This window comes from Podarcis pityusensis (genome assembly GCF_964106645.2).
Source record: "Podarcis pityusensis genome assembly, chromosome: 6".
NCBI lineage: Eukaryota > Metazoa > Chordata > Lepidosauria > Squamata > Lacertidae > Podarcis > Podarcis pityusensis.
In genome coordinates this window covers 27,944,202-27,970,275 of record NC_138030.1, presented here as the reverse complement: position 1 = coordinate 27,970,275, position 26,074 = coordinate 27,944,202, and the positions used below count along the sequence as shown (strand labels likewise).

At 43.4% G+C, this 26,074-nt stretch overlaps 1 protein-coding gene across 1 annotated transcript in view; it reads left to right on the top strand.

Moving 5' to 3' along the window:
• The window catches only part of MAP1LC3A (microtubule associated protein 1 light chain 3 alpha), a 43,376-nt gene extending 19,275 nt beyond the window's left edge, over window positions 1-24,101 (top strand). Inside the window, exons 2-4 of the mRNA XM_081009303.1 lie at window positions 3,230-3,285; window positions 21,732-21,838; window positions 22,909-24,101. Of these exons, the coding sequence (XP_080865429.1) occupies window positions 3,230-3,285; window positions 21,732-21,838; window positions 22,909-23,071 (326 nt within the window). The 3' untranslated portion in view covers window positions 23,072-24,101. The remainder of the gene's footprint in view (window positions 1-3,229; window positions 3,286-21,731; window positions 21,839-22,908) is intronic.
• The last annotated feature ends 1,973 nt before the right edge of the window (window positions 24,102-26,074 follow it).

Genomic DNA, 26,074 nt, shown 5'->3' with positions numbered 1-26,074 from the left:
TGTGTCTGGTTCACCCGTGACATACTGTGAGCAGCTGACAGCATATGCATTTGTAGTGCACAAATTGGTGACATATAGATTATACTAAATGTGAATGGTCTTTGATGGTGCAGTAGTGCTGAGCTGTACACTTGGGCTGGCTCATTACTCACAAATACACTGGATGGACCCTTCCAGTTCTATCTCATTTAAATTCTTGTGTCACCGCAGAATAACATGTCATGCTGAGTTTGCATGAAAAAGGCTGGCTTAACTATATCCTAAGTCCCAAGCCTGAAGGAGGCAACTTCTCCTAGATATTGGAAATGCACCATGAGCAAGAGGGTTGCAGCTAATGCGCAGAACTATAGGTGTATGTGAGCTACTGTGGTAGTTAAGGGTACCAGTTGGATGCTGGAATTCCCTAGTTTGGGTTATGTTGGGTCATCATAAAATCACCTGATGATCTTGAACTTGTCTCTGTTCTCTGCCTCCCATCTGTTATACAGGGATGATGATGATGATAATACTGGCCTTAATTTTATATACTTGTTTTATGGACCATTGGAAGCACTTCAAACACTTGTTAAAATAATTATTATTTCCTTTTTTAAATATATTTTTTATTGAATCTTCTGTTTTACAATTTAAAATACTCATTTTACATCCTTACGGTATCAGTGACTTCCCTTCTTCCCTTTCCATGGTTCATTTTACATATCATAAATCCCTGCATATTTTACAAAAACTATACCAATCAGTATTTCATTATCGCATCCATCAAAACTTATTTACACTGTTGAATTTATCTTAATGTTGCCAGCGTTTTCATCTGTACACAATTAACGTTTTCCAATCTTCTTTAAACATACGTTCTTCTTGTTCTCTTATTCTATATGTTAAGTTTGCAAGTTGTGCATATTCTGTCTACTTAAGTCCCCATTCTTCTTTGGTTGGGACCTCACTCATTTTCCATTTTGGGGCTAACAAAATACGGGCCACAGTAGTAGCATACATAAATAACCTTTTTTGACACCTGGGAATTTCAGTCCCCAACAGAAAGGACTCTGTTTTTTGGGGGAAAGTACTTTTAAACATTTTCCCCAAATTCATTATGGATAATTTCCCAATACTCTTTTACCCTTTTACAAGTCCACCACATATGAAAGAACATTTCCACCATCTCTTTGCATCTCCAGCACTTATCTGATTCAGTCTAATACATCTTATCAAGCCTACTCGGAGTTAAATACCATCTGTGAATCATTTTCAGGTAGTTCTCCTTCAAAGAATAACGTGTTGTAAAGTCACTTTCCCCAGACTTTTTCCCAGAGGTTAAAATTTATATTGTGTCCTATATCTATTGCTCATTGTGAAAAATAATAATTTTTTCAACCCTCTGAAATACACATTGTGCCCTCTCAGGCTAGGTTTAAACTAGTGTACTCCTTTCTTTTTGTACTCCACTTTTCACCCTTTCTCTAATCTGCAGACCACTGAGATTCTGTGGCAAGGATGGGAAACCTGTGCCCCCCCCAAGTTATGTTGGACTACACCTCCCATAATCTCTTGGACATTATGACTGTGGCTGATGGTCATTGTCATCCCAACAGCATCTGTAGGGCCACAGTTTTTCTACCCCTATTCTACTGGGATGAAGCAGCAGTTGGGCTTGAGGCAGGGTGGGAGTGGAATTTATTTCCTCTTGTGTCTCCCCCTTTGTCTCCAAACCCCACCTCCTCAGTTTATCAGAAATATATCTGGCATCAGGAGACACGAGCAGTGAAATCTTTGTAACAATGTGGAAACCATGCCTGAACGGGACTAAGAAGACTTTTCTTTTCCCTCCTAATGAATGTGCATAGAGCAGGCATCCCCAAACTCGGCCCTCCAGCTGTTTTGGGACTACAAGTCCCATCATCCCTAGCTAACAGGACCAGTGGTCAGGGATGATGGGAATTGTAGTCCCAAAACAGCTGTTTGGGGATGCCTGGCATAGAGTATTTCATTCTGCATTTAGAGTCTACTAATTTATGTGGGCTGTTTCACGTGTTCTATACGGACAAACCTGGATTTGCCGCAGTGTGTACTCAGCAGAGAGCTACAGCTATTCGTGATGAGGGCAGGTGTATGATCTGCTTGTTTTCAAATGCATGTCCCATCCACATGTTTGTAGATGTATTACTGAGACTTCATGGATATGCCTTAAAAAGCAAATGTATAAAGTAGTCTTCCTGATTGTCCTAGTTATAAGGAGATGGAGCGTGTGTTTTGTAAGCTGCTTTGAGGGCACTGAGTGACAAAGAAGTAGCATAGACATCCTGTAAATAATACAGTGGTACCTCATGTTACAGACACTTCAGGTTACAGACACTTCAGGTTACAGACTCCGCTAACCCAGAAATAGTACCTCAGGTTAAGAACTTTGCTTCAGGATGAGAACAGAAATTGGGTGGCAGCAGCAGTAGGAGGCCCCATTAGCTAAAGTGGTACCTCAGGTTAAGAACAGTTTCAGGTTAAGAACGGACCTCCAGAACGAATTAAGTTCTTAACCCGAGGTACCACTGTAATCTGCATAGGCTAAGGCATCCTTTTACATCAGAAGTTTGGCTTCCTTCCTGAATGCTTTCCTGATGAGCTGGCATAAGCCTTTCACAATGTGGATAATGTCCAGCTTAGTTACATGTAGGTCAATGTAAATTACCATCTCATTGCTGTAGCAGCTCTGTACTTTGGTGTTTCCAGACAAGGACTTAACATTGCAAGCCAGTCATTGGCAGCAGGTTTTCTGCTTTTCCATGGAAAGGGGGAAATTGGGATTAAATGGGGCAGGGATGGAAGATTCAGGGTGGCATTTTGATGCCAATGGCCTCGTGTGGATGTGGCAAATAAACAACAACATTGTGTGCATGAGCAGCACCAATTCCATAATAAGCACTTGTCTGGAAGCATCCTTTGTGTTATCTAGCTAGCTAATCTGCATGGTACCCGACTTTGGGTGTGGGTGAATGTCAGGTGATATACAAGACTTCCCATAGATGGGGGGCGGGGATTGCTATATAAATAGCAAATATTCTTATTTATCGCTGTAACTGCTACATTCTGACCACTGTCCCAGTTTGGTATGAGTTGTATAATCCTGGTTGCAAACATTTGCAAGGTGTCCCCCCCCCTCCCCAATTTTTTATTGAAAAAAATAGCCAGGAAAGTCTTCCGAATTCCTAAATCTGTTATTTTTCCCCTTTTACAGCGGATCGTTGTAAAGAAGTACAGCAGATCCGAGAACAGCATCCAAACAAAATTCCAGTGAGTATAGAATGGATGGTTGTGTGGTGTGTGTGTGTGTGCTTTTGTTTGAACTTCTGTGTTCCTGTGTTCCATGCTTCGGTTTTGGCTCTCAGTGCCAGCCTGCTAAAGTTGCTCATTTTCCTCTTACGTGGGCCGAGATGGAATCGCTGTATTGTTAAGACTCAACATCTTGAAAGCAGAAAATAATAAAATGGGGCCTGGCCCCTTATAAAAATTATAGCCAATATTTGAGGGCAAGGATATGCACTCTGCAGGTTGAAGGTGGAGATGGATGTTGAGGGAGAAAGCAGTTTACAAGGCATGCCAGTAAATTCAAAGAAGACAAAAACCAACAATTTAGCAAACATGCAATAAATTCAGTGTTGCAAAAGAAGCAATCTTAAATGAAATACGTAAGTACAAAGCAAAAAGAAATTTGACAATGAACAAACTGCTGGCACAGGTCTTATTTACTCCAGGGAGCCTCAGCTGCCTGGTTTAGCCCTTATCTGCACTATACATTTAAAGCAGTATTATACCACATCAATCTGTCATGGCTTTCCTCCAAAGAATCATGCAAACTGCAGTTTAAGAGTGCTGAGAGTTCTTAGAAAACCCTTCTTCCCCTCACAGAGCTACAATTGCCAGAGTGGTTTAATAGTCAGTCCCTCTTCCCAGGGATCTCTGGGAAATATAACTAGGCCCTTGTAAGTGACCGGCTCTGCCAGATGCTGGCAACGTTTATTATTTCCTAACCAAAGGGAGCAGCATGCTCAGTTTACTTCCTTCATGGTTTGTGGCTCTCTTTTGCTCGCCACCCCATCCTATTTCGAACTTTCCTTCCCAAACACTTCTTTGGGCTCGGGATTCTAATTACAACATTATCAAACATTTATCTTCTCGATTGATTCTATCCATGATTCTATCCTCCTGGCTTTAACCTTGAAGTCATCAAGTGAATGCCAAAGAGAAATTCAAGTTTCTCTGGGGAGGTAGTTGCCTCAAGGCACAAACATTACTGCAGTCTCTTTCACTTGTGCCAAAGCAAAAGCGTACCTGGTACTCCAGCCTTATCAAAGGACGAATTGGAGAGTCTAAACTAGAAAGCAGTAATTTTTACATGGGAGAGACTTACCAGGAAATTATCCTCTGAACTGTTTTTTGGTTGTGATCATATACTTATTCCTCCTCCTCTTTTTTTTTGTCCCCAACTGAAAGAATAATGTAAATTAAATAGTATTTATTTATTTATTTATACATACATACATACATACATACATACATACCCCGCCCATCTGGCTGGGTTTCCCCAGCCACTCTGGGTGGCTTCCAACAAAATATTAAAAATACAATAAAACAACAGGCATTTAAAACTTCCCTAAACAGGGCTGCCTTCAGATGTCTTCTAAAAGTCAGATAGTTGTTTATTTCCTTGACATCTGATGGGAGGGTGTTCCACAGGCCAGGCACCACTACTGAGAAGCTCCTCTGCCTGGTTCCCTATAACCTCACTTCTTGCAGTGAGGGAACCTACAGAAGGCCCTCAGAGCTAGACCACAGTGTCCGGGCTAAACTGTCATCTGGATATCTATGGGTGCTTCTGGATGGGTCCACAAGCTTCCTTTTCTTTATTTGCATCTGCACAAAGATGTTGCCATCAAGATGTTAGCCTATGTTTCCTCTACCTCCCCACCCCAGATTTACTCCCCACTCCACATTAATCTGAAGTTAATCTTTTAATCTGAGAAATCAAAGAAACTTGTTGCAATTAACTCATTTGTAGTGTTGGCCCATGGAAGAGCAGGGTCTCTGGGAAGGGGTACTTGACCTCCTTAGAAGCTCCCTATTCTCTGGATTGCAGCCCTTTCTTCCTTGTTCCATTCACTTGCATGGAGCAGAGGAAGAGGAGGGGGCCACAGCTGAGCACCCCCTTGAAGGTTGAATGCAGCAGTTCTCTTGCTCTTGGATGAACATGAGGAGAGTGGGAGAGTGCCCAAATCGTAATTTTTGCCTGAAGTGGCAGAAGAATTTAACACAGAAGAATCTTGCCGTGTGGAGCTATTCTCATTGTTTAATCAGATTTCTGTGAATGCTTTTAATAATTGTGGGCCACTAACGTCCTCTGCCACTACTTATAGATTTCCATCATGTTGGGCATGGGTTTGTTTGAGGCAACAACTTGAGGAAGAATGTGTCAAGAGCAACAGAATAAATTCTGATAGAAGATCTAATTTTTTTTTTAAAGTTTTTTATTTATACAACAAGAAAAACAAACAAACAAAAAACACAAATACCGAATTACACACAAATTACAAAAATAACCATAGACACTTAATATTCTTAGCAAACAATAAAACATCTATTGGTCTTAACACTAAAGACCCAACCTCCCGTCTATTCCATACTTCAAATTCATATTACTTATTGCCAATACACTTTTTTTCATAATTAAACTTATTCTCATTAAATCTAATTTCTTATATCTACCTTGCAACTATTACTGAAGTTCCTCGAATGCTGCAACAGAATTTAAACTACTATATTTATTTTTCAGATATTCTTTAAAAACCTCCCATTTAGAAACGAATTCCTGTTTTGATTTATTTTTTATTTTTTCTGATAAACCATCTAATTCAGCATATTCTGTCAGCTTTTGGATCCAATCTTGAATAGAGGGGATTTCATTACTCTTCCATTTTGCTGCGATCAAAACTCTTGCTGCCGCCGTCGCATATAAAAAGATACCCTTCCTCTTTTGTGGAATATCCAAATCTGTTATTCCCAGGAGGTAGGCCTCTGGTTTTTTATTGAAAGAGATCTTTAGCATTTTTTGCAGTTCTGCATGTATACTCTCCCAGAATACCTGTATTTTCCTACATATCCACCACATATGGTAGAATGTTCCTGAGTCTCCGCATCTCCAACAATTACTTGATACATTTTTATACATTTTTGAAAGCTTCCATGGTGTTAGATACCATCAATGTTGCATTTTTTGAAAGTTCTCTCTAATCGTGTAACAATTTGTGAATTTCCAATTGATCTTCCATAAATTTTCCCATTGGGCCATGGTTATTGAGTGGCCAAAATCCTGGGACCACCTCACCATTGCCACTGTTACCTCCTCCTCCTTGACTGTCCAGTCAAGGAGGAGTCGGTAAGTTTTGGAAATTCTAAAAGAAAAACTCTTTCCAGAAGATCTAAAATTTAGTCAGCAGGGATACCCAAATTGTCTACTGAAACTTGCCAAACCTTGGGTTGGAACAGGGCAACAGTTCACATGGGCAATAGGCATGGCTAGCAGGTAGGGAAAGAACAGAGGGAGTCTGCCAGAATGGCTGGTTGGTGAATTACTAGATTGTGAGTTACGGTATATATTGGCATGAGAGTCATTGCTCTCAAAAGAACTATATTTCCTTTTTATGAGCATTGAGGGCCTCCGCTTTGCTGCTTTGTTCTGTTGACAGCTCCAGCAATGTCAGATTCCTTCTGCCGTGGCTCAGAGAAATGTATACTAGCTCTTTTGTTATGAGCATATTGTTCCATTGAAATATGAGTTCTTGAAAAATAACACGGTTGGCTCTAGACTTGCGCTGTTCTCTCATCCAGTCTCCAAATACTGCGAAACTTAACTTCCTTCATAAATACTTAGCCATTGTCGCTGGGTAGCAATTGCACAAAGGTCAATGGAACCATTGCTGCCTGTCTATGAAAATGGCGCAAGAGCAGGCAAAACTAATCTATGCATTATGGGGAGAAAGGAGACAGCCGATCACAATTTTGCCATTTTTAGCAGCTGCCCTAGCACAATTTTGTATGTCTACGTTACATTCTCTTAAGTGCCAGGTGCCGTGCTTGAGGAAATGTGGCCAAAATCAGAAGCTGAATCCAATCAACTTGTCACTTAATCTGGGCAAAATGTGAATGGCGGATGACTAGACAAAAGAAAAGGGTGGAAAATATTTTCTGCTTATAGTTTAGGGATCATGCAGAGAAACTGTTTATAGTTTAGGGATCATGCAGACAAACTGCTGCGAGTGAAAATAAAAATAAAACCATACCATTCTAGAATCCAAAGGGGTTGTGACACATTTACTAGCAGACCCCATTTTTATATGTCCCTGCTCCCTATCCAGAAAATTAGGCTACCACCAGACAGAATGAAACTCTTGCCACTCCCTAGTCTAACTAGCTGCTTGTGGCGTTTCTGAGCCCCAATCCCTTCAGTCCACCTCTGGGGAGGAAATGAACAAGAGGAACTTTACTTTGCCAGAGTCCACAGGACACTGAACTTAATGAAACGTTGTGAAATATCATTATAGTACAATGGATAGTGTTATAACACAAGGGGCAGTTATGGGGGAAATTTTAGTGAGAATTTCATGTTTAAGCCGAAGAAGCCAGCTATAAAAGGAAATTTATTTGGAGAGGGGTGGGTGGGAATAGGGAAATTTATAATGCTCCTCCAAACTTCACCAGACATACTTCCAGGATCATTCCTTCAGTAAATTATGGGGACTAGGAATTCAGTGAGGAGAACAGTGTTGTGTTGCACTCAGGTGTATTTTTCAGGCTTCCCATAGGCTGGCTACTGTGAGAACAGGATGCTGGGCTACTAGACTGACCTTTGACCTGACCCTATGTCCTTATGGATTCCATGATGGAAGAAAAGTGAGATATACTGTATATGTAAGAATTTAAAATAAAATAAAAACAAAGGGTGATAGTTTCAGATGGATGCTCTGCCCCAATGCAAAGCTGGAAATGTTTATTCAGGAGCAACTCTTTAAATCCCTAGCTATGGAAGAAACACTGTCCCTGGACGCTGTAATTGTTACTTCTTCTGGGCACTAGGCCAAGCCTGTCTTGTTTGCCCGAGGTTTTTAAATGGTATTTCAGATCTTTGCTGTAATACCTTTATTTTTTTCTTTCATATTGTAAGATGGCCTTGAAGTCTTCTTGCTTCTTTCCTTTTTAAATGGAGAGATGGGATATGACAATCCTGTCTTGTTTTGCTCCTGCAATGACTGGGCAGAATCGTTCTGCTCTCCCCAGCTGTCTCCTTGTCCGTCTTTCTTTCTTCTCCACCTGTCCCTCACTAGCCTCTCCTCCTTGAGAGTCCATGCTGGGTCAGCGCTAATCTTGTGACCACACAGTGGTTGCCTGTTTATAATCTCTGCTGTCAGCTGCTTGATTTGAGAAGGAACGGGGACAGGTTCTCCTGGCTAGAGGGAGCCAAGCTCTTTTTAAAGTAAGAAGAACCCTGCTGGATCAAGTCAAAGGCAAATCGAGTCCAGCATCGTGTTCTCACCGTGGCCAACCAGATGCCTGTGGAAAGTCTGTAAGCAGTACATGAGCAAAAACAGCTCTCTTCCCTCCTGCAGTTTCTGGCAACTGGTGTTCAGAGGCCAACTGCTACTGACAGTGGAGGTGGAATATAGGCATCATGGCGAGTAGCCGCTAATAGACTTGTCCTTCATGAACTTGTCTAAATCTCCTTTAAAGCCAACCAACTTGGTGGCCATCACTGCGTCCTGTAGGAATGAGTTTCATAGCTTAACTATTTGCCACTACTGAGCTGCATTCTTCTATCTATGCAAATTAACCCACAGTCTGCATTGTATTTTCTTACAAGTGGGACCAGCAACAAAACATTGCAGCGTGTGGATTGCTCCTTTTGGGGTTCAAGGCAGCCAACCATGCGCTCTCTCAGGATACTCCATTCCCTTCCTCTCTAGTTTTGTAAAAAATATATGTTCTTCATCTTCTCAACTATCAGCATGTTCAGTCCTCATTGGGGTATTTTGGACTCCTTTAGATTTGCTCCCCTTAACATTTTATTTGTAGCTCTATAAATCTAGATTATCCAGGCATCCTGGTAATTCTTCCTTGTGCATGTGTGGTGCTGTTTAGGCTACATAAGAATCGCAACTTGGAAAATGGGTTGGTTCGTGATATTTTGCATAATTCCACCGCTGCTGGTCGGTGAGGAAACAGAAGGGAGGCTATGCAGGATTTTGAAATCCAATCAGCAGTGCTGACAAGTAGGCATCTTATTAAGCATCCCCTCTAGATCCTTTGATTTCACTAGGCATTGACCACATATCTTCAAAATGGAAAGACGTTCCTACAACGCTAAGATTCTGAACTTTGTGGTCGGTACCAAATCCTGTAACTTGCATAGTGTTCATGCAGTATTGCAAAGTACACAGCTCCCTAGCCAACAGCTCTTTAGCTATTGGACTCTAAAATGCCACAAGCATGATATCTGGTGTGCTTGTATGTATACCCATCTGTTCTCTGCTACTGATACTTGAATAACTGTTTGGTTTGGTTTACATAGCTACATGGGAAGCTGTTTAGCTCAGTCCGTTGGTACGTCTAGCTGAGTATTGTCAATGCCTGACTGGCAGTAGCTCTCTAGAGATTCAGAACCGGATGCTTGCCAGGCCTGCCTGGAGATGCTGGGAATTGAAACTGGATCCTTCCACATAAGAAGAGCCTGCTGAATCAGGCCAGTGGCTCATCTAGTCTAGCACCCTGTTCTCATAGTGGCCAACCAGGTGCTTGTGCGAAACTCACAAGCAGGACTTGAGCACAAGTACACTCTTCCAACAATTGGTATTCAGAAGCATTGCTGCCTCTAAGCGTGGAGGGAGAGCATAGAAATCAGGGCTAGTAGCCTTTGATAGGCTTATCCTCCATGAAATTGTCTAATCCTCTTTGAAAGCCATCCAAGTTGGTGGCCATTACAGCCTCTTGAGGAAGCAAGTTCCATAGTTTAACTATGCGCATCATGAGGATGCTCTGCCACTGAGCTATGGCTCTTTCCCAGCAGCATCACACAAGAGCAGCTCATGATGATACTTGCTGTGGAAAGAGTGATGGTTCTCTCTCCAGTGCCAGCAGTGCTATCGTTTCTGCATTCCTCCCCACAGTCCTGGATGCCATCAGTGTCGTGGCTGCTATCTGCCACATTCTCTCCAAATGCCCTATGGGAAGTTACAAAACGAGGCAGCCTTTGACAGCAGATTGCAATGATCACAGCAGGACCAACCAACAAATAAATGTGGCTCAAAGTCATTGTGGACAGTATTTTTGGAGCTTTGTAGGTGAACAGCCTTCAGTCCCTCCCACCTTCAAATTAGATGGAATATGGGCAAGGGGAAATAATTTAGAAAAATAATGTTGCAAGGTGTGAAGAATGCCTATTTCTGCAGAATGTGTTGTTTGTTAATATGGATGTTTTTTTTAAAAAGGAAAAGAGCGCCCTTTGCAAATCAGTGTTTTAGCTGAGCAGTTTTGCAGTCTTTCAACCTTGAGGGATCTGTTTCTAGAGTTTTTCAAGGATCTCAGGCACTCTGCAAAGAATTTGGGTATGTGTTCTAGAGCGCACACTCATCTGATGCATGGTGCTAGCAAGGCATGTTGGGTCTTGCCATCGCCCTTGCCAGAACTACAAATGCAGCCAAGAACATGTACAGCATTCTTCTGTAGCTGCACATTGCAGAGGAAAAATCAGTGGGGGACAAGCTGCCTTTCAAGAAGATGTATCTGCCATTACTGAAAGTAACCCCCTGTTACTTTCCAGGAAACCCCAGGGATCCAAGCAACATAGTTTGAAGAAAAAACAACACCACTGTTCTGGTCACTGTCAAGATCTTCATCTACTTTGCAAACATGGGGAAGCACACAAAGAAAGAGATTTAAGTGCCGCTTGAGAAAAAAACATTAGATAATTTCCAACCACAAATTTTTATACAGATGACTCCCAGACTTAACTTTCTGCTCCTGACATTTCCCCCACCTCCTCTGCTCAATACAGTATCTCTAGCTAGCTCTGAAATTTCATCCTAGCCATCTCAGTCATGCCATACTCTTAACCTGAATGTGTTTGAAAGCAGAACGCATAATCCTTATCTATTGCCCATCGCCTGCTATTCCACACTTCTGTGTCATTGTTCAGTTCTGCTTCTCTCTCTCTCTCACCTTCAGCTTCTTTTTTTCTGCACTTATTCCTAAGGTTGCTTTCAACTGACAACTTTCCATAGGTCCACACTCAGTCTGTGTGTGCATGTCGTTAGTGCTGCTCTGTTGCTGCACTGTGAAGTTAGCACGTTTCACGTGTACATGCATGAAGACTCAGAGACCCTAAACTATTTTTTTTCTGGAGCTTTTGCATAAGGTTCACATTCTTTCTTTCTCTATACCTCATTTAGAATCATAGAATCATAGAGTTGGAAGAGACCACAAGGGCCATCGAGTCCAACCCCCTGCCAAGCAGGAAACACCATCAGAGCACTCCTGACATATGGTTGTCAAGCCTCTGCTTAAAGACCTCCATAGAAGGAGACTCCACCACACTCCTTGGCAGCAAATTCCACTGTCGAACAGCTCTTACTGTCAGGAAGTTCTTCCTAATGTTTAGGTGGAATCTTCTTTCTTGTAGTTTGGATCCATTGCTCCGTGTCCGCTTCTCTGGAGCAGCAGAAAACAACCTTCCTCCCTCCTCTATGTGACATCCTTTTATATATTTGAACATGGCTATCATATCACCCCTTAACCTCCTCTTCTCCAGGCTAAACATGCCCAGCTCCCTTAGCCGTTCCTCATAAGGCATCGTTTCCAGGCCTTTGACCATTTTGGTTGCCCTCCTCTGGATACGTTCCAGTTTGTCAGTTTCCTTCTTGAACTGTGGTGCCCAGAACTGGACACAGTACTCCAGGTGAGGTCTGACCAGAGCAGAATACAGTGGCACTATTACTTCCCTTGATCTAGATGCTATACTCCTATTGATGCAGCCCAGAATTGCATTGGCTTTTTTAGCTGCCGCGTCACACTGTTGGCTCATGTCAAGTTTGTGGTCAACCAAGACTCCTAGATCCTTTTCACATGTACTGCTCTCAAGCCAGGTGTCACCCATCTTGTATTTGTGCCTCTCATTTTTTTTGCCCAAGTGCAATACTTTACATTTCTCCCTGTTAAAATGCATCTTGTTTGTTTTGGCCCAGTTCTCTAATCTGTCAAGGTCGTTTTGAAGTGTGATCCTGTCCTCTGGGGTGTTAGCTACCCCTCCCAGTATGGTGTCATCTGCAAATTTGATCAGGATGCCCTTGAGTCCATCATCCAAGTCATTGATAAAGATGTTGAATAAGACCGGGCCCAAGACAGAACCCTGTGGCACCCCACTAGTCACTTTTCTCCAGGATGAAGAGGAACCATTGATGAGTACTCTTTGGGTTCGGTCAGTCAGCCAGTTACAAATCCACTGAGTGGTAGCATAGTCAAGACCGCATTTTACCAGCTTCTTTACAAGAATACAAGAATATCATGGGGCACCTTGTCAAATGCCTTGCTGAGATCAAGGTAGGCTACATCCACTGCGTTCCCTTCATCTACCAGGCTTGTAATTCTGTCAAAAAACGAGATCAGGTTAGTCTGACATGACTTATTTTTCAGAAATCCATGCTGACTATTGGTGATCACAGCATTCCTTTCTAGGTGCTCACAGACTGTTTGCTTAATGATCTGCTCCAGAATCTTCCCTGGTATTGATGTCAGACTGACTGGGCGGTAATTATTTGGGTCCTCTCTTTCCCCCTTTTTGAAAATAGGGACAACATTTGCTCTCCTCCAGTCTGCCGGGACTTCACCTGTTCTCCAGGAATTCTCAAAGATGACTGCCAGTGGATCTGAGATCACATCTGCCAGTTCTTTTAATACTCTTGGATGCAGTTCATCTGGCCCTGGAGACTTGAATACATCTAAACTAGCCAAGTATTCTTGTACTATCTCCTTAGTTATTCTGGGCTGTGTTTCCTTTGCTGAATCATTTGCTCCAAATTCTTCAGGTCGGGCATTGTTTTCTTTATCGGAGAAGACTGAGGCAAAGAAGGCATTGAGGAGTTCAGCCCTTTCTGTGTCCCCTGTTTGCATTTCACCATCTTCTCCTCTGAGTGACCCCACTGTTTCTTTGTTCTTCCTTTTGCTACGAACATACCCATAAAAGCCTTTTTTGTTGCTTTTAACCTCTCTAGCAAGCCTGAGTTCATTCTGTGCTTTAGCATTTCTGACTTTGTGTCTACACGTGCTGGCTATTTGTTTGAATTCCTCTTTGGTGGTTTCCCCCCTTTTCCATTTTTTGTACACATCCTTTTTTAATCCTAAATCAGTTAAAAGTTCTTTAGATAGCCACCCTGGCTTCTTTAGGCACCTTCCATGTTTCCATCTCATTGGTGTTGCCTGAAGTTGTGCTTTTACTATCTCCCTCTTAACAAACTCCCAGCCATCATGAACTCCCTTTCCTTTTAGTATTACTGTCCATGGGATCTCACCCAGCACTTCCCTAAGTTTTATGAAGTCGGCTTTCTTAAAGTCAAGAAATTGAGTCCTAGTATGCTTGGCTGCTCCTTTCCGCTGTATAGTAAACTTCAGAAGAGCATGATCACTCGCGCCTAATGATCCTTCCACTTCTACCCCACTAACCAGGTCATCAACATTGGTTAGGACCAGATCTAAAATGGCTGTTCCTCTTGTTGCTTCTCCCACTTTCTGGACAACGAAGTTGTCTGCAAGGCCAGTGAGGAATCTGTTTGACCTTATGCTCTTGGCTGAGTTTGACATCCAACAAATATCCGGGTAATTGAAGTCCCCCATTACTACTATCTCCCTTCCTTTTGCATGCTTGGCCATCTGTTCCAGGAAGGCATCATCTATGTCCTCCGTTTGGCTTGGGTATTTATAGTAAACTCCCACAATGAGGTCACTGTTATTCTTCTCTCCCTTAATTTTGACCCAAATGCTCTCACTTTGGCTTTGAGGTTCTAAATCTTGGATCTCTTCACAGGTATGCACATCCCTGACATATAACGCCACTCCTCCTCCTTTCTTGTCTGATCTGTTTCTCTGAAATAGATTGTATCCCTCCATTATTACATTCCAATCGTGGGACTTATCCCACCAGGTTTCAGTGATGCCTATTATGTCATATTTAGTTTGCTGTACCAAGAGCTCAAGCTCATCTTGTTTATTTCCCATGCTTTGCGCATTAGTGTACAGACATTGAAGTCCATTAATCATTCCCCCGTGTCTCTTATTTAAGGATTTTTTCCTCCCACCACTAGGTCTGCGTGCTGTTTGCTCCATTTGGTCTATGACATTTGGATGATCATCTTCATCAATTGATAGACTCCTACCTTCAGGAGCACTGTCTCCCTCCCCCACATTAGTCAGTTTAAAGCCCTCCTGATGAGGTTTCTGAGATTTTTGGAAAAAACATTCCTCCCAACCGTTGTGAGGTGCAGCCCATTGCTCGCCAGAAGTCCATCTTCAAGAAACTGCAGTCTGTGATCTAAGAATCCCAACCGTTCCTGTTTACACCATTTGCGAAGCCAGCTGTTCACTTACACTATTTTTCCCTCTCTAATTCTTTGGAGCGTAGCTACACGTTCCTCCAGTTGCTGGACTTTGTCTTCTAAGAGGGCAATCAACATGCAATTGTTGCAGGTAAATTATTGTCTCCCTTTTCCCCACTCCCATCTTAATCCATGCTCTTCCTTAAGAATGCAGACAACCGCCTTCTCTATATACAGTGGTACCTCGGGTTAAGAACTTAATTAGTCCTGGAGGTCCGTTCTTAACCTGAAACTGTTCTAAAGTACCACTTTAGCTAGTGGGGTCTCCTGCTGCTGCTGCGACGCTGCCATGCGATTTCTGTACTCATCCTGAAGCAAAGTTCTTAACCCAAGGTACTACGGTATTTCTGGGTTAGCGGAGTCTGTAACATGAAGCGTCTGTAACCCGAGGTACCTCTGTATATAAAAAACTCCCTTTCCTACCTTAATATCATGCCACCCTCAGCCTAATAGTCTGTCTTGATTCTCCCTCTGCTCAGTTTCATTGCATGACCCTGGGCTCTAGAATTTTGAGATAGAAAGCAACATCTCCTTATTCTCTGTTCCCCCACCAAAGTCCTCTCCATCCTTCATTTTTTGTCCTGCCTGCACTGCTTAGATTGTAGATAAATAAGCCTGGAGTTGTGTCACCTCTGTATCCCTTAGGGCACCCAGGATGCTGTTAGAGCTAAGCGAGTAGCACATTTGCTGTAGTAAGCAGTCTCCCATTCACTTCTCCTGGGTGCCTCTCAGCCCACGGGTGCAGAAACAGAGTCTTGCCATAAATCTCTGAATGTCATCAGCTGTCACTGTAATCTCCAAGCTGTAGACAGCAGCAGCAGAAACAGCAAGGGCTCCTACTCTGCCTACTCTCATTGCAGTAGGAATGATTTCCTCCTGTGAGGGTGGTGGGTGGGATTGGTAATTAAAAGGATGCCTCTTATCTCCTACTGTTGCCATTAGACACCGGTAAGGACTTTAGCAGAGAGGAAGATGAATGGTGAGGATCCAGGGAGGAAGCTATTGAAGCCAGCAACGCTTATGCTGTGCTCTTGTCATCTTCCATTTGTCTAATAGTAGAACATAAGGATTTCCTAAACTCAAAAGGTTGACAGTAGCTAGGCACTTGAGCACCATCTGTGCAGGCAGATGTGTGCCACCCCTTCATTCACTCTCACACTATCCTTCACTACCCCTTTTCAGTCTGGGGACACACACGTAGGTGTTTCTGTATCTCTCTGTGTATATGCACACCTTTAAAATGAAAAATCCTACGTAGTGCACCCAAGTGCAAAAGCAAATGTTACCAGCCTTAGTTATCACGTTTCACAATACAGTGGCATCTTGGTTCCCGAACAACTTAGTTGCCGAACAAATCGCCTCCCAAATGCCGCAAACCCGGAAGTAAGTGTTCCAGTTTGCAAACATTTTTCGAAAGCCGAATGTTCGGCGTGGAGTCCGCTTGAGTGCAGAAAGCTCTTGCAGCCAATTGGAAGCTGTGCCTTGGGTTTCGAACCGTTTCGGGAGTCGAACAGACTCCCAGAATGGATTAAGTTCGAGAACTGATAGTTTCCTGGTTAAGGTTTGTGCAAGAGTGATGAAGAAGCCTTGTGCAAAGGCACTATATTATTATTATTATTATTATTATTATTATTATTAATTTATTCTAAAAGCCTGGTTTATATACCACAATTACAGTCCCCAAAATTATCCCCCACATGTTGAGATCTTGAGAGAATGGGTCATTGAAATTCAAACATGCCCTCATTATGCAACAGTTGATGGAATTAGGCATTCTAGTATCTTTTGGGCTGCTGGAAATAAAATGACTGGATTGTACTCACTCAGGGAGCAAATGTAAGTAGGGCTGTGGCAGTAGAGGCCACCTATCAGACTGGCAACACATACACACACCCCAAATTAGCTACCAATATATATATATATGGGAGAGAGAGAGAGAGAGAGAGAAGGAAACAGTGAGCTTCCATACTGCAGATGGAATGGGTAGCTTTTACTTAATAGATTTTTCTGCAGTGAAAGAAAATCTTTAAAAGTATGGCTTGGCATTTTGACAGTGGGATCATTGTGTGGATGCTGGAAAAAAATATTTTGCAGGCATGAGCCGCACCAAATCTACAATAAGCTCCCATCTGGAAGGACCCTTGGCAAGGGGCAGAGGGGCAACATCCATTGTATCCTAAAAGGCTCTGATTGAAGGCGATTATTCACTATGCTTTTTAATAACTGCATGGCAAGGAGACATTGAACAGACGTGATTCAATGCCCTGAACATGTATTTGAATGCCTTGCTTCTTGGCTCTTCCCAAAGGCAGCTGGTTGGCAGTGGTTCAGATGGACGTCTGGGCCAGATGGACCTTGGCCTGATCTTTTAAGGCCAATTCTTACACTAGGACACCCCCCTCTTTTTGCAAACAATCATGCATTTGCACAATAACTGCATTTATTATCTGTAAAAAAAGGTTTCAGACATTTTCTGTTGAAATAGCACTTGTGTTCCTAGAAGGAGAGATAAAAATAAAATCTGGACTGAAAGTGGGGAGTGAATGAGGGAGGATCAGCGTTCAGCTGGAACTCAGCCCCAGAACCTGTTTTCAGTTTTGGGGCCCAGTCCTTGAGCATATATAGAATCGTAGAGTTGGAAGGCACCCTGAGGACCATCTAGTGAAGCAGCACAACTACTGAGGATGTGCAGAGTTCCTTTTCCTAACTAGCGAGCAAACCAAACCATTCCCACACACCAGTAATTGGGGAGCAGGGCCTTCCCCATTACGTACCTATATAGTTTCTTGGGTCTGTAAATGAAATGATGTTAAGAAGCTGGAGCAGACCAGAGGCCCATCCAATCTAGCATTCTTCTCTCATATTAACCAGCCAGATTTTTATTATTTATACGAGTATTTGTAAGCTGCCAACGCCTGAGAAAGTACATGGAAGTGTACTATATAGTACATGGAAGTGTACTATATAGTACATGGAAGTGTACTATACAAGCATCAAAACATCATAAAATACAGAACATATGGCCAACACTGAATCAAATTAATTCCCCAAAAGGGGTTGATGAAACAGAAACCAGATGCCTCTGGGAAGCCCACATGAATGCAGCAACACCCGCCCTGTGTCATTTATGTCCCCCAATAACTGGTATTCATTCAGATGCATACTGGGTTGTATTTAGCACAAGGGCTGCTGCCTGCACTGGTACTTTCTCTCCACGTGAACCCCTTCCAAATCTGCTCCAGAGGATTGTCAGAAACCTCAGAAAACATTTCTTTTTTGGGGGGGGGGCATACTCATGGTTAAACAGCAGGTTCTGCTCAGCTCAGTTTGTAAATAGATAAATGCAAGGTTGGCACATTAGATTTCAGTGATCACAAGACTATGCAAGTAAGGACTGTGAGAATAACAAGATTAGCGAACAGTTTATTTGGTTATGAGAGGCAGGAGGATATACACATATGTATTCACATACATACAAATGCACATATATGTACAATGGTACCTCTGGATGCGAACGGCATCTGTTCCAGAGCCCCGTTCGCATCCTGAAGCAAACACAACCCGCGTCTGTGCGTGCGCGGGTTGCAATTCACCACTTCCACGCATGTGCGTGATGTCATTTTGAGTGTCTGCGCATGTGCGAGCGGCGAAACCCGGAAGTAACGCGCTCCATTACTTCCGGGTCGCTGCGGAGCGCAACCTGAAAATATTCATCCGGAAGCTACTTCAACCCAAGGTATGACTGTATATGTATGATGGATGCATAATCTTCTTTGGTGATCACTCGTAGCTGAGGAAGATTGTCTTCCATGAACACGGTCTTAACAGTTGAGTCCGTAAGTGACTGTGGAGGCCAATTCTGGATCCACATGTCCTTCCACAGTGGGGAGGTAGGTTTCCGGGAGGGAGGTGATCACGGTGAGGGTTTGCCAAACATGCCTTCCTCTTCTCCCTTTCATCCTGAGTCCGAGCGTCTTCAAAGTCCATGCCCCCTTTGGGAAAGGCTTTTCTGCAACTGGAGTGCTCGCAGGCCAGTTGGTATTTATACTACATTTTTAAAGATTTGCCTTGAGAGAGTCTCTAAACCTCTTTTGTTGACTACCAGCATTACGCTTTCCATTTTTAAGTTTGGAATAGAGTAGATGCTTTGGAAGACGGTAATCAGGGATCTGCACAACTTGACCAGTCAATTGAAGTTGATGTTGAAGAATCATTGCTTTGACACTTGTGATCTTTGCTTCTTCCAGTACACTGGCATATACATGTAGGTGAAAAACAAAATCCACTTAGTGCTTAGAATTGAACTATGCCTTCAGTTTGGATAAAAGCTTTTTAGGTTTCTTCCCAATATGTAACCCAAAGTGCTCCCCCCCCCAACTATAAAGCTCAACTAAATCAAATTATATATATTGGGTACTCGCCTGCATGGGAAAAGCTAGTATATCCAAGGAACAGTTAGGCTTAACCCCTTTTCTCTGATACTCTAGCTGTCAGTTGGAGCACCGAGCTTTTTCTTAACATAAGATAAATAGAACATGTTGACTCCACAACCCCACCATCATTCTGACATGGTTATCACCCTTTGTTTCACATTCTTCTCCTCTTCACGTGTTATTCACATAGAGGACTCTCACACATACACGGGAGCAGGAGCAAGGCAACGCAGAGTGACACCACTCTTGCCCTGATGTCCACGAGTTGAGTGCAGATGCCATGCTTTTCTACTTCTGGGGCAAGTCTGCAGCCATGTGCCTTCCTAGATAAGCAGACTGAAACTGGTACCTTCAGTGAGTAGATGCCTCTGGGTCAGAAGCTGCTTCATATAGAGTCAGACCACTGACCCATTTAGCATTGTCACTGTTGCCCACTCTGACTGCCAGTGGGTTTCGTCTTTCCCTGTCTTGCCTGGAAATTGCCATGGAACATGGCATGTTCTGCATGCAGTGCATGTGCTCTACAACTGATTCAGTAGGAAGCCGATATTACAACCACTACTGCATGTCTGCTAAAGCCTCTGTTTGTGACTACCACTCTGTGCTGGGTACAGTGCACACTGCCCGCTTGCATTTACTCTTTGGCCTATTCTCTGGCTGCTTCCTATCTAATAAGAGACACACTTTATGTATGGGCACAGTGGTTGAATAATTCATATCCCAAGATACGCAGAGCAGATGTGATTCCCACATTACCTGGCAGTTGTTCCCACAATTGCTTTTGTCTAGAGCTGACTAGACGAAAATGTCACTCTGGACACTAAAACCGGTCTCGTGGCGTAGAATTATGCAGCAAAACTGATTGGCAGCAGGTTCAGGGCAGATAAAAGAAAACTTTTCTTTTCAAAATTGCATGAAATTAACATGGTTGCGCAGCTCCAGGGTGTTGTGGTGGCTGTTTGTAGAGATGGCTTTACCCTGCAAAGGAGCAGATTAGATCGATTCACAGAGAAAAGTCTTTCAGTGGCTATTAACAGGACTACAAAGGCAGTCTACCGCTATTGCCAGTAGCTAGAAATGGCCCTTGAAAGATGGGCACTCAGGCCTGCTTTTATTATGAGCATGCCAAGGGCACCTAAGTGTCCACTGTTAACTTCATCTTTCCCAGCTATCTGGTTTTTCCCTCCAAGGGCAATCCAAACTCCGTTGCACTGGGGTGGTGATGGAGTGAGCGGCATCCGTCCCTCACCTGCAGAGTGAGCAGAAGGGCAGCTGGTGGGATCCATGTCAGTGGCAGCCAGCAAAACCCTCCAAATCAGGGCTTTCCAGAGAAAGGGCCGGATCTGTTAGTTCTGAAGCCAGCCCCACTGCTCCTGTTTAACGGTATTGAGCCCAATCTGTGCCAAATTGCTGTGCCAGCTCCAGGCCGGCATTGTGGTCTGCTTGCCCCTCCATCTTTTGCTTTGGCTTCCATGCATAGCAGGTCTGTGAATGAAGCAGCCCTGCCCCTCTGTAAAGCCCCATCAGGGATACCTTTTATTTCATAGTACAGTATTTAAACAAAAAAGGCAGTTGTGTGGCTTTGAGTTTGTGGCAATAGCGAATATGGATGCTTAAAAGGATTGCTTCTGTCCAGCGGTTGAACCAGTGGTCACATTTCAAAATCTGAGATAGTGGGAGGGGAAAAGATGGAGACTCAGCAGATCTGAGGTGGCTGCTTACTGCCAGCGCCTTCACATTTGCCTTTTAAATATCAACTTGGTGGTCTTTCCATGTCATCATCAAAAGCTTTACGGAAGCTTTTAATATCTGAAGAACTATTATATTTTAATATTTTGTTGGAAGCCGCCCAGAGTGGCTTGGGAAACCCAGATAGATGGGCGGGGAAATGAATGAATGAATGAATGAATACATACATACATACATACATACATGCATACAATCATCATCATCACCATCATGCCACAGAGCTGTGGCATCTCTGTGTTTCACTGCCGAGTGGCTGTCGCACCATCTTGTTGCCTTTATTGATTCAGAAGATTCTCCTTTTTGTGAGCAGTGGCATACATTTTGTGTTGTACACAACACCAAAGGGGACGTGGGCCTACTGAATTCTCACTGATGCTAAGGCTGTGGACAGGCACATATAATCTGAGCAGTGAACGAGCCAATAAAACACTGTTTTTAAAAAAATGCTGGCTTTCGTTCAAGATCATGGAAATCATTTTCTTTTTAACTTTTCATTTGTCTGCTTTTACAAATAAGATATGGAACAAACATGCTAATGACTGAATGTTCAGGCTATTGTTTAAAATAAGTTTTAAGAAGGTGGGTGCAAGCAATCTGAAGGAGAGAGGAGCAAGACCAAATGTGGAGTCAGCATTCAATTTGTTGATTACAGTACACCTTTCAAAAGGGGTTCTTGTAAAACCAGACAGAAGCCACTCCTGACTTCAAGGTGCCAATTGGGAAAACCTTTGATGTGGTTTGGTTCTTGATTTTTAATTATCTTCACATCCTTGGGTTTGTTTGCTGTTTGAAAGGCTGTCTCCTTAAGGGCTGCCGTGATAGATTTGGATAAGAAGAAACCTGACTGCGCCCATTTCTCTCTCATCAGGTCATTATTGAAAGATACAAGGGGGAGAAGCAGCTGCCTGTGCTGGATAAGACCAAATTCCTAGTCCCTGACCATGTCAACATGAGTGAATTGGTAAAAATAATCCGGTAAGTGAAAGGCCTCAGAGCAGCCAGCTATGATCTGCTCCTGACAGTGCAAATCAAGGGTTATTTTTTTGGCATGGGAACAGCTTGCCCTTCCTTGTCCTTCTAACTAGCTTCCTAAAGTAGGACATGGGGATAGGGCAGTCCTCTTCTATGAATTAGAAGGGTGATGAGGCAGCTGCAAAGGGTGCAGCCTGGCTTCTCATCATTCACTGACTTAATGAGCTGAAGGAACAGCAGGTAGTGCTGCTGCTTGGGGGAAGCAGAAAGGATATTTCCCTGAATCTATACCATCATCAGATCTGCAGGCACTCCAGATGCCAACCAGGTTTGCCACCAAAAGATGCCAGCTTTTGAGCTATTTGTGGCATCTTTGGGTCTGAGCAAATAAGTGAATTGGATTCCACTGTGCAGGTCTGCCTGCTAGCTCTGCTGAAGTAACTGCTTCTAGGTTAGATTACTGCAGCGTATTATAAATGGGGCTGCCACTGAAGATGGTTCGGAAAGTTTAGCCGATATAGAATTCAGAAGCTGAGATGGTCACCGGTGGAAGACAGTTTGAGCATTTAATGCCAACCCTGGCCCAATTGCACTGGCATCCAATTTAGTTTCCGGGCCCAATTCAAATTGCAAGTTTTGACCTATAAAGCTTAAACAGCTCAGGACTGCAATACCTCAAGGACCACCTCTTCTCACATGAACTGACCTTGACCCTGCGATCATCATCTGAGGCCCTTCTTCATGTGCCCTCTTTATGAGGGACACAAAGGGCAGCAACACAAGAGCAGGCCTTTTCTGCAGTGGCCCTGCACTTGTGGAATGCTCTCCCCAGGGAGGCCTGCCAGATGCCTTCATTACATATCCTTGGGTACCAGACCAAAACATTCCTCTTCTCCCAAGCCTTTGGCTAATTAAACGACCTATGGCCCTTTAAACTGTGTGTTTGATGTGCTCGGGTATGTTATTATTATGGTTTGTGTGTTTTTCTACTGTAAACCGCCCTGTGACCCTCGGACGAAGGGCGGCACAGAAATTGAATAAATTGATTAATCCTGAACTTCCCTCTCCACCAGTCGCCGGCTGCAGCTGAATCCCACCCAGGCCTTCTTCCTGTTGGTGAACCAGCACAGCATGGTGAGCGTTTCCACCCCTATCTCTGAGATCTATGAGCAAGAGAAGGACGAAGACGGCTTCCTCTACATGGTCTACGCCTCGCAGGAGACCTTTGGCTACTGAGCGCCTGTCTGCACCAGAGGACTGACTCCACAAACTGTTGCGTTGACATCCCTGCCTCCCCAACACTCCCCCTGTCCCCCCCTTGGCACACCAGTGCAGACAGAGGCCTGTGGCTCGGGAGCAGCACAAAAAGCAACTGGTGTGCCTCCACCTTTGCAGTGCAACAGACCAAGCTAGTTCCGTGTGTGTATGATTGCGTGACCCACAAGTCTCTACTTCCTTGCCCTTGACCCCCCCCCCCGTTTGGAACACTTGTTGCGTCCCCCTTCCTTCCCCGCTGCGTGTGCTTTCTCTGTCTCCTTTTCTGTCTCTATTGTCATCATGTCCTTTTTTCTTAGTCCAATGCCAAATTGATGGAGCTTGTGGCAGGCGGAGGAAGCAAAACGCCACCGTTACAGCAAGGGGAGGGGCTTATCCGCTGAACTTTTATTAAAGGGCCAGAAATCTGAAGGCAAACAAACAAACAAAATAACTACCACTGCTCTTGCGTTCTTAATTACTTGCATATCAATTCTTGGTGCTACAGAGTAGATGTAGGCGTCTTCTACAGGACTGTGTATAATGTATATCTCTTAGATTTATTTTATTTTGTAAGCACGACGGGGGAATATAATTTGCTTGTATTATGTAGATTTTGAAAAACAAACAAACCAAGCCCAAGCTTCTTTGCACTTTAAAACGTAGTAGAGGTGAGCGTGGAATTAGCTTAATTTTCACAGATCTGCCGTACCCTGTGCTGTGTCTCTGTCAATATTTATACTTGCCTTTTTAGGATTGTTTTTGTTTCGTTTTTTAAAGCCAGCCCCTCTCCTTTCTTGCATGCACGAGTTTCTTTTCCTTTTTTTTCTAATTTTCTTTGTCCCATTGTGGCAAGCAGACCATTCACTCAAGGAATGTACTGATTTATATTGCTTTTTTCCTCTCTTTTTTTAAATTTATGATACCAAAAACGTGTGTGTATGACAGGAAAAACTCCCCACCCAGTTGAATCTATACAAATAACTATATAAATAAAGATAAGTTAAAATTGTGTCTTGTTGTCAGAGCAGTAGATTTCATCTGCTCCAATCTCAGACATACCATACAGTCAGACTGAAAGGAGCTGGTGACGAGGAGTCGTGACAGCACGCCTGTTCTCTGCTTGTGTCCTTGTGCCACAAACTTCCACGGAAATGCTGAACCTAGTTGTGCAGTGTAAATGGAGCTGTAAATGGAACATGTGCACAAACCTCTGTGCAATTTTGTAGCCCTGGAGTAGAGCTTTCCAAACTTTTCATGTCAGTGACACAGTGTTTAGATGTGCATCATCTCATGACACAGTAATTCAGTTTTATTAGCAAGTGGGAGATTAAACTAGCCCCGGGAAGAGAATTACACATCTACACACTGCAGCCCTAGAGAATGTATTTGGCTAATGGAACCACTGGGTTTTTTTTAGTAAACCAGAAGATGGCTTCTGGGCCTATTAGGCCTGTTCCCTTGTTACTGTCTAGGGATTGGGAACCTCTGTGACTATAACACCCAACGTCCCTTGCCCTTAGCCCTGCTGGTTGAGACTCATAGGTGTCTAAAGGACTTCCTCACTACCCCAAGGAACCAAGCTGTAATGTAGTTCTTGTTCTTGTTCATGAGCTCTGCTGCAGTGATGGGGAGGCATGAGGCTCACTGACTACTGTAAACCTCTTCGACTATTAGCCCTTTCAGGTGCTCAGAAAGGGCCGCACACACAAAAAATGAAATTGAGCCGTTTGGTGCCACTAGTAATTCCATTCCCTTTGCCACATGAACAAAGCAGAAAGTGGGAAGAAGCGTGCCATTCTGCACAGGTACCATTCTTCTTCTTATTATTATTATTATTATTTTATTTATACCCTGCCTATCTGGCTGGGTTTCTCCAGCCACTCTGGGCGGCTTCCAACAGAATATTAAAATACAACAACCTATTAAACATTAAAAGCTTCCCTAAAAAGGGCTGCCTTCAGATGTCTGTAAGACCACACAGAAGAGGCAAAGGGGAAAAGCTGAATTTTAGGTCTCTTAAAGGAAGAAAAATGCAGCAACAGACTTGGTTGTGCTAAGTTAGGCATTGCTCCTGTAAATACAGAAAGCTCCCAAAGGAGATCTCATGAGAGCAGTGTGATACATGAGACCTATGAGGTCTTGTGTCACATATGCTTCCTGTATCTTTGAAACTTGCCTTCAAGTTCACAGTTGCTGCTATTGGGAGATCTGTGAGAAGCCAGGCTACATGCTCTAACTCATGTTGACAGCGTAACTGTACATTCTGCATAGGCTCAAAGGTCTCAACACCATGAGGGCCTTCTCAGTAGTGGCGCCCACCTTGTGGAACACCCTCCCATTAGATGTCAAGGAAATAAACAACTACCTGACTTTTAGAAAACATCTGAAGGCAGTGCCGTTTAGGGAAGTTTTAAATGTTTGATGCTTTATTGTATTTTAAATATTTTCTTGGAAGCTGCCCAGAGTGGCTGGGGAAACCCAGCCAGATGGGCAGGGTATAATTAATAAATTATTATTAGTATAAGTGATGCAAATTGTCAATTTGCACCATTTATTCTACTTTTGCTTCTCATAGGACCATTGAGTAATGCGGAGAGCCCCCACCCCCCCATCCCGGAACTCCTCCTGGCTTTTTGGAATTCACCCGCAATTGCAAACACCCTTTAAAGCCTACATTGGCAGCCATAAGGGTTAGAAATATGCTTACAAAAGTGAAGACTGCATTTGCTGCCAAATGCCAACTTCTTTCCTTGAGCAGATTCACAAAATACATCACGCCCACAAGAAAAACTGCTGAGAGCAGCATGTCGACCCGCAAGAGGTTTACAATTAAAATCTTGGAACAGAATTGGATAGTACCAGTCGTACAGTGAAGCAATGTAGTTCCTATCTGGATGGGAGTCTCTGAACACACCAGCTCCCCCCCCCCCCCCGCTTTGTGCAAGCATGCCTTCCGTTCTGTGAGAAAATAGCTCAGCAACA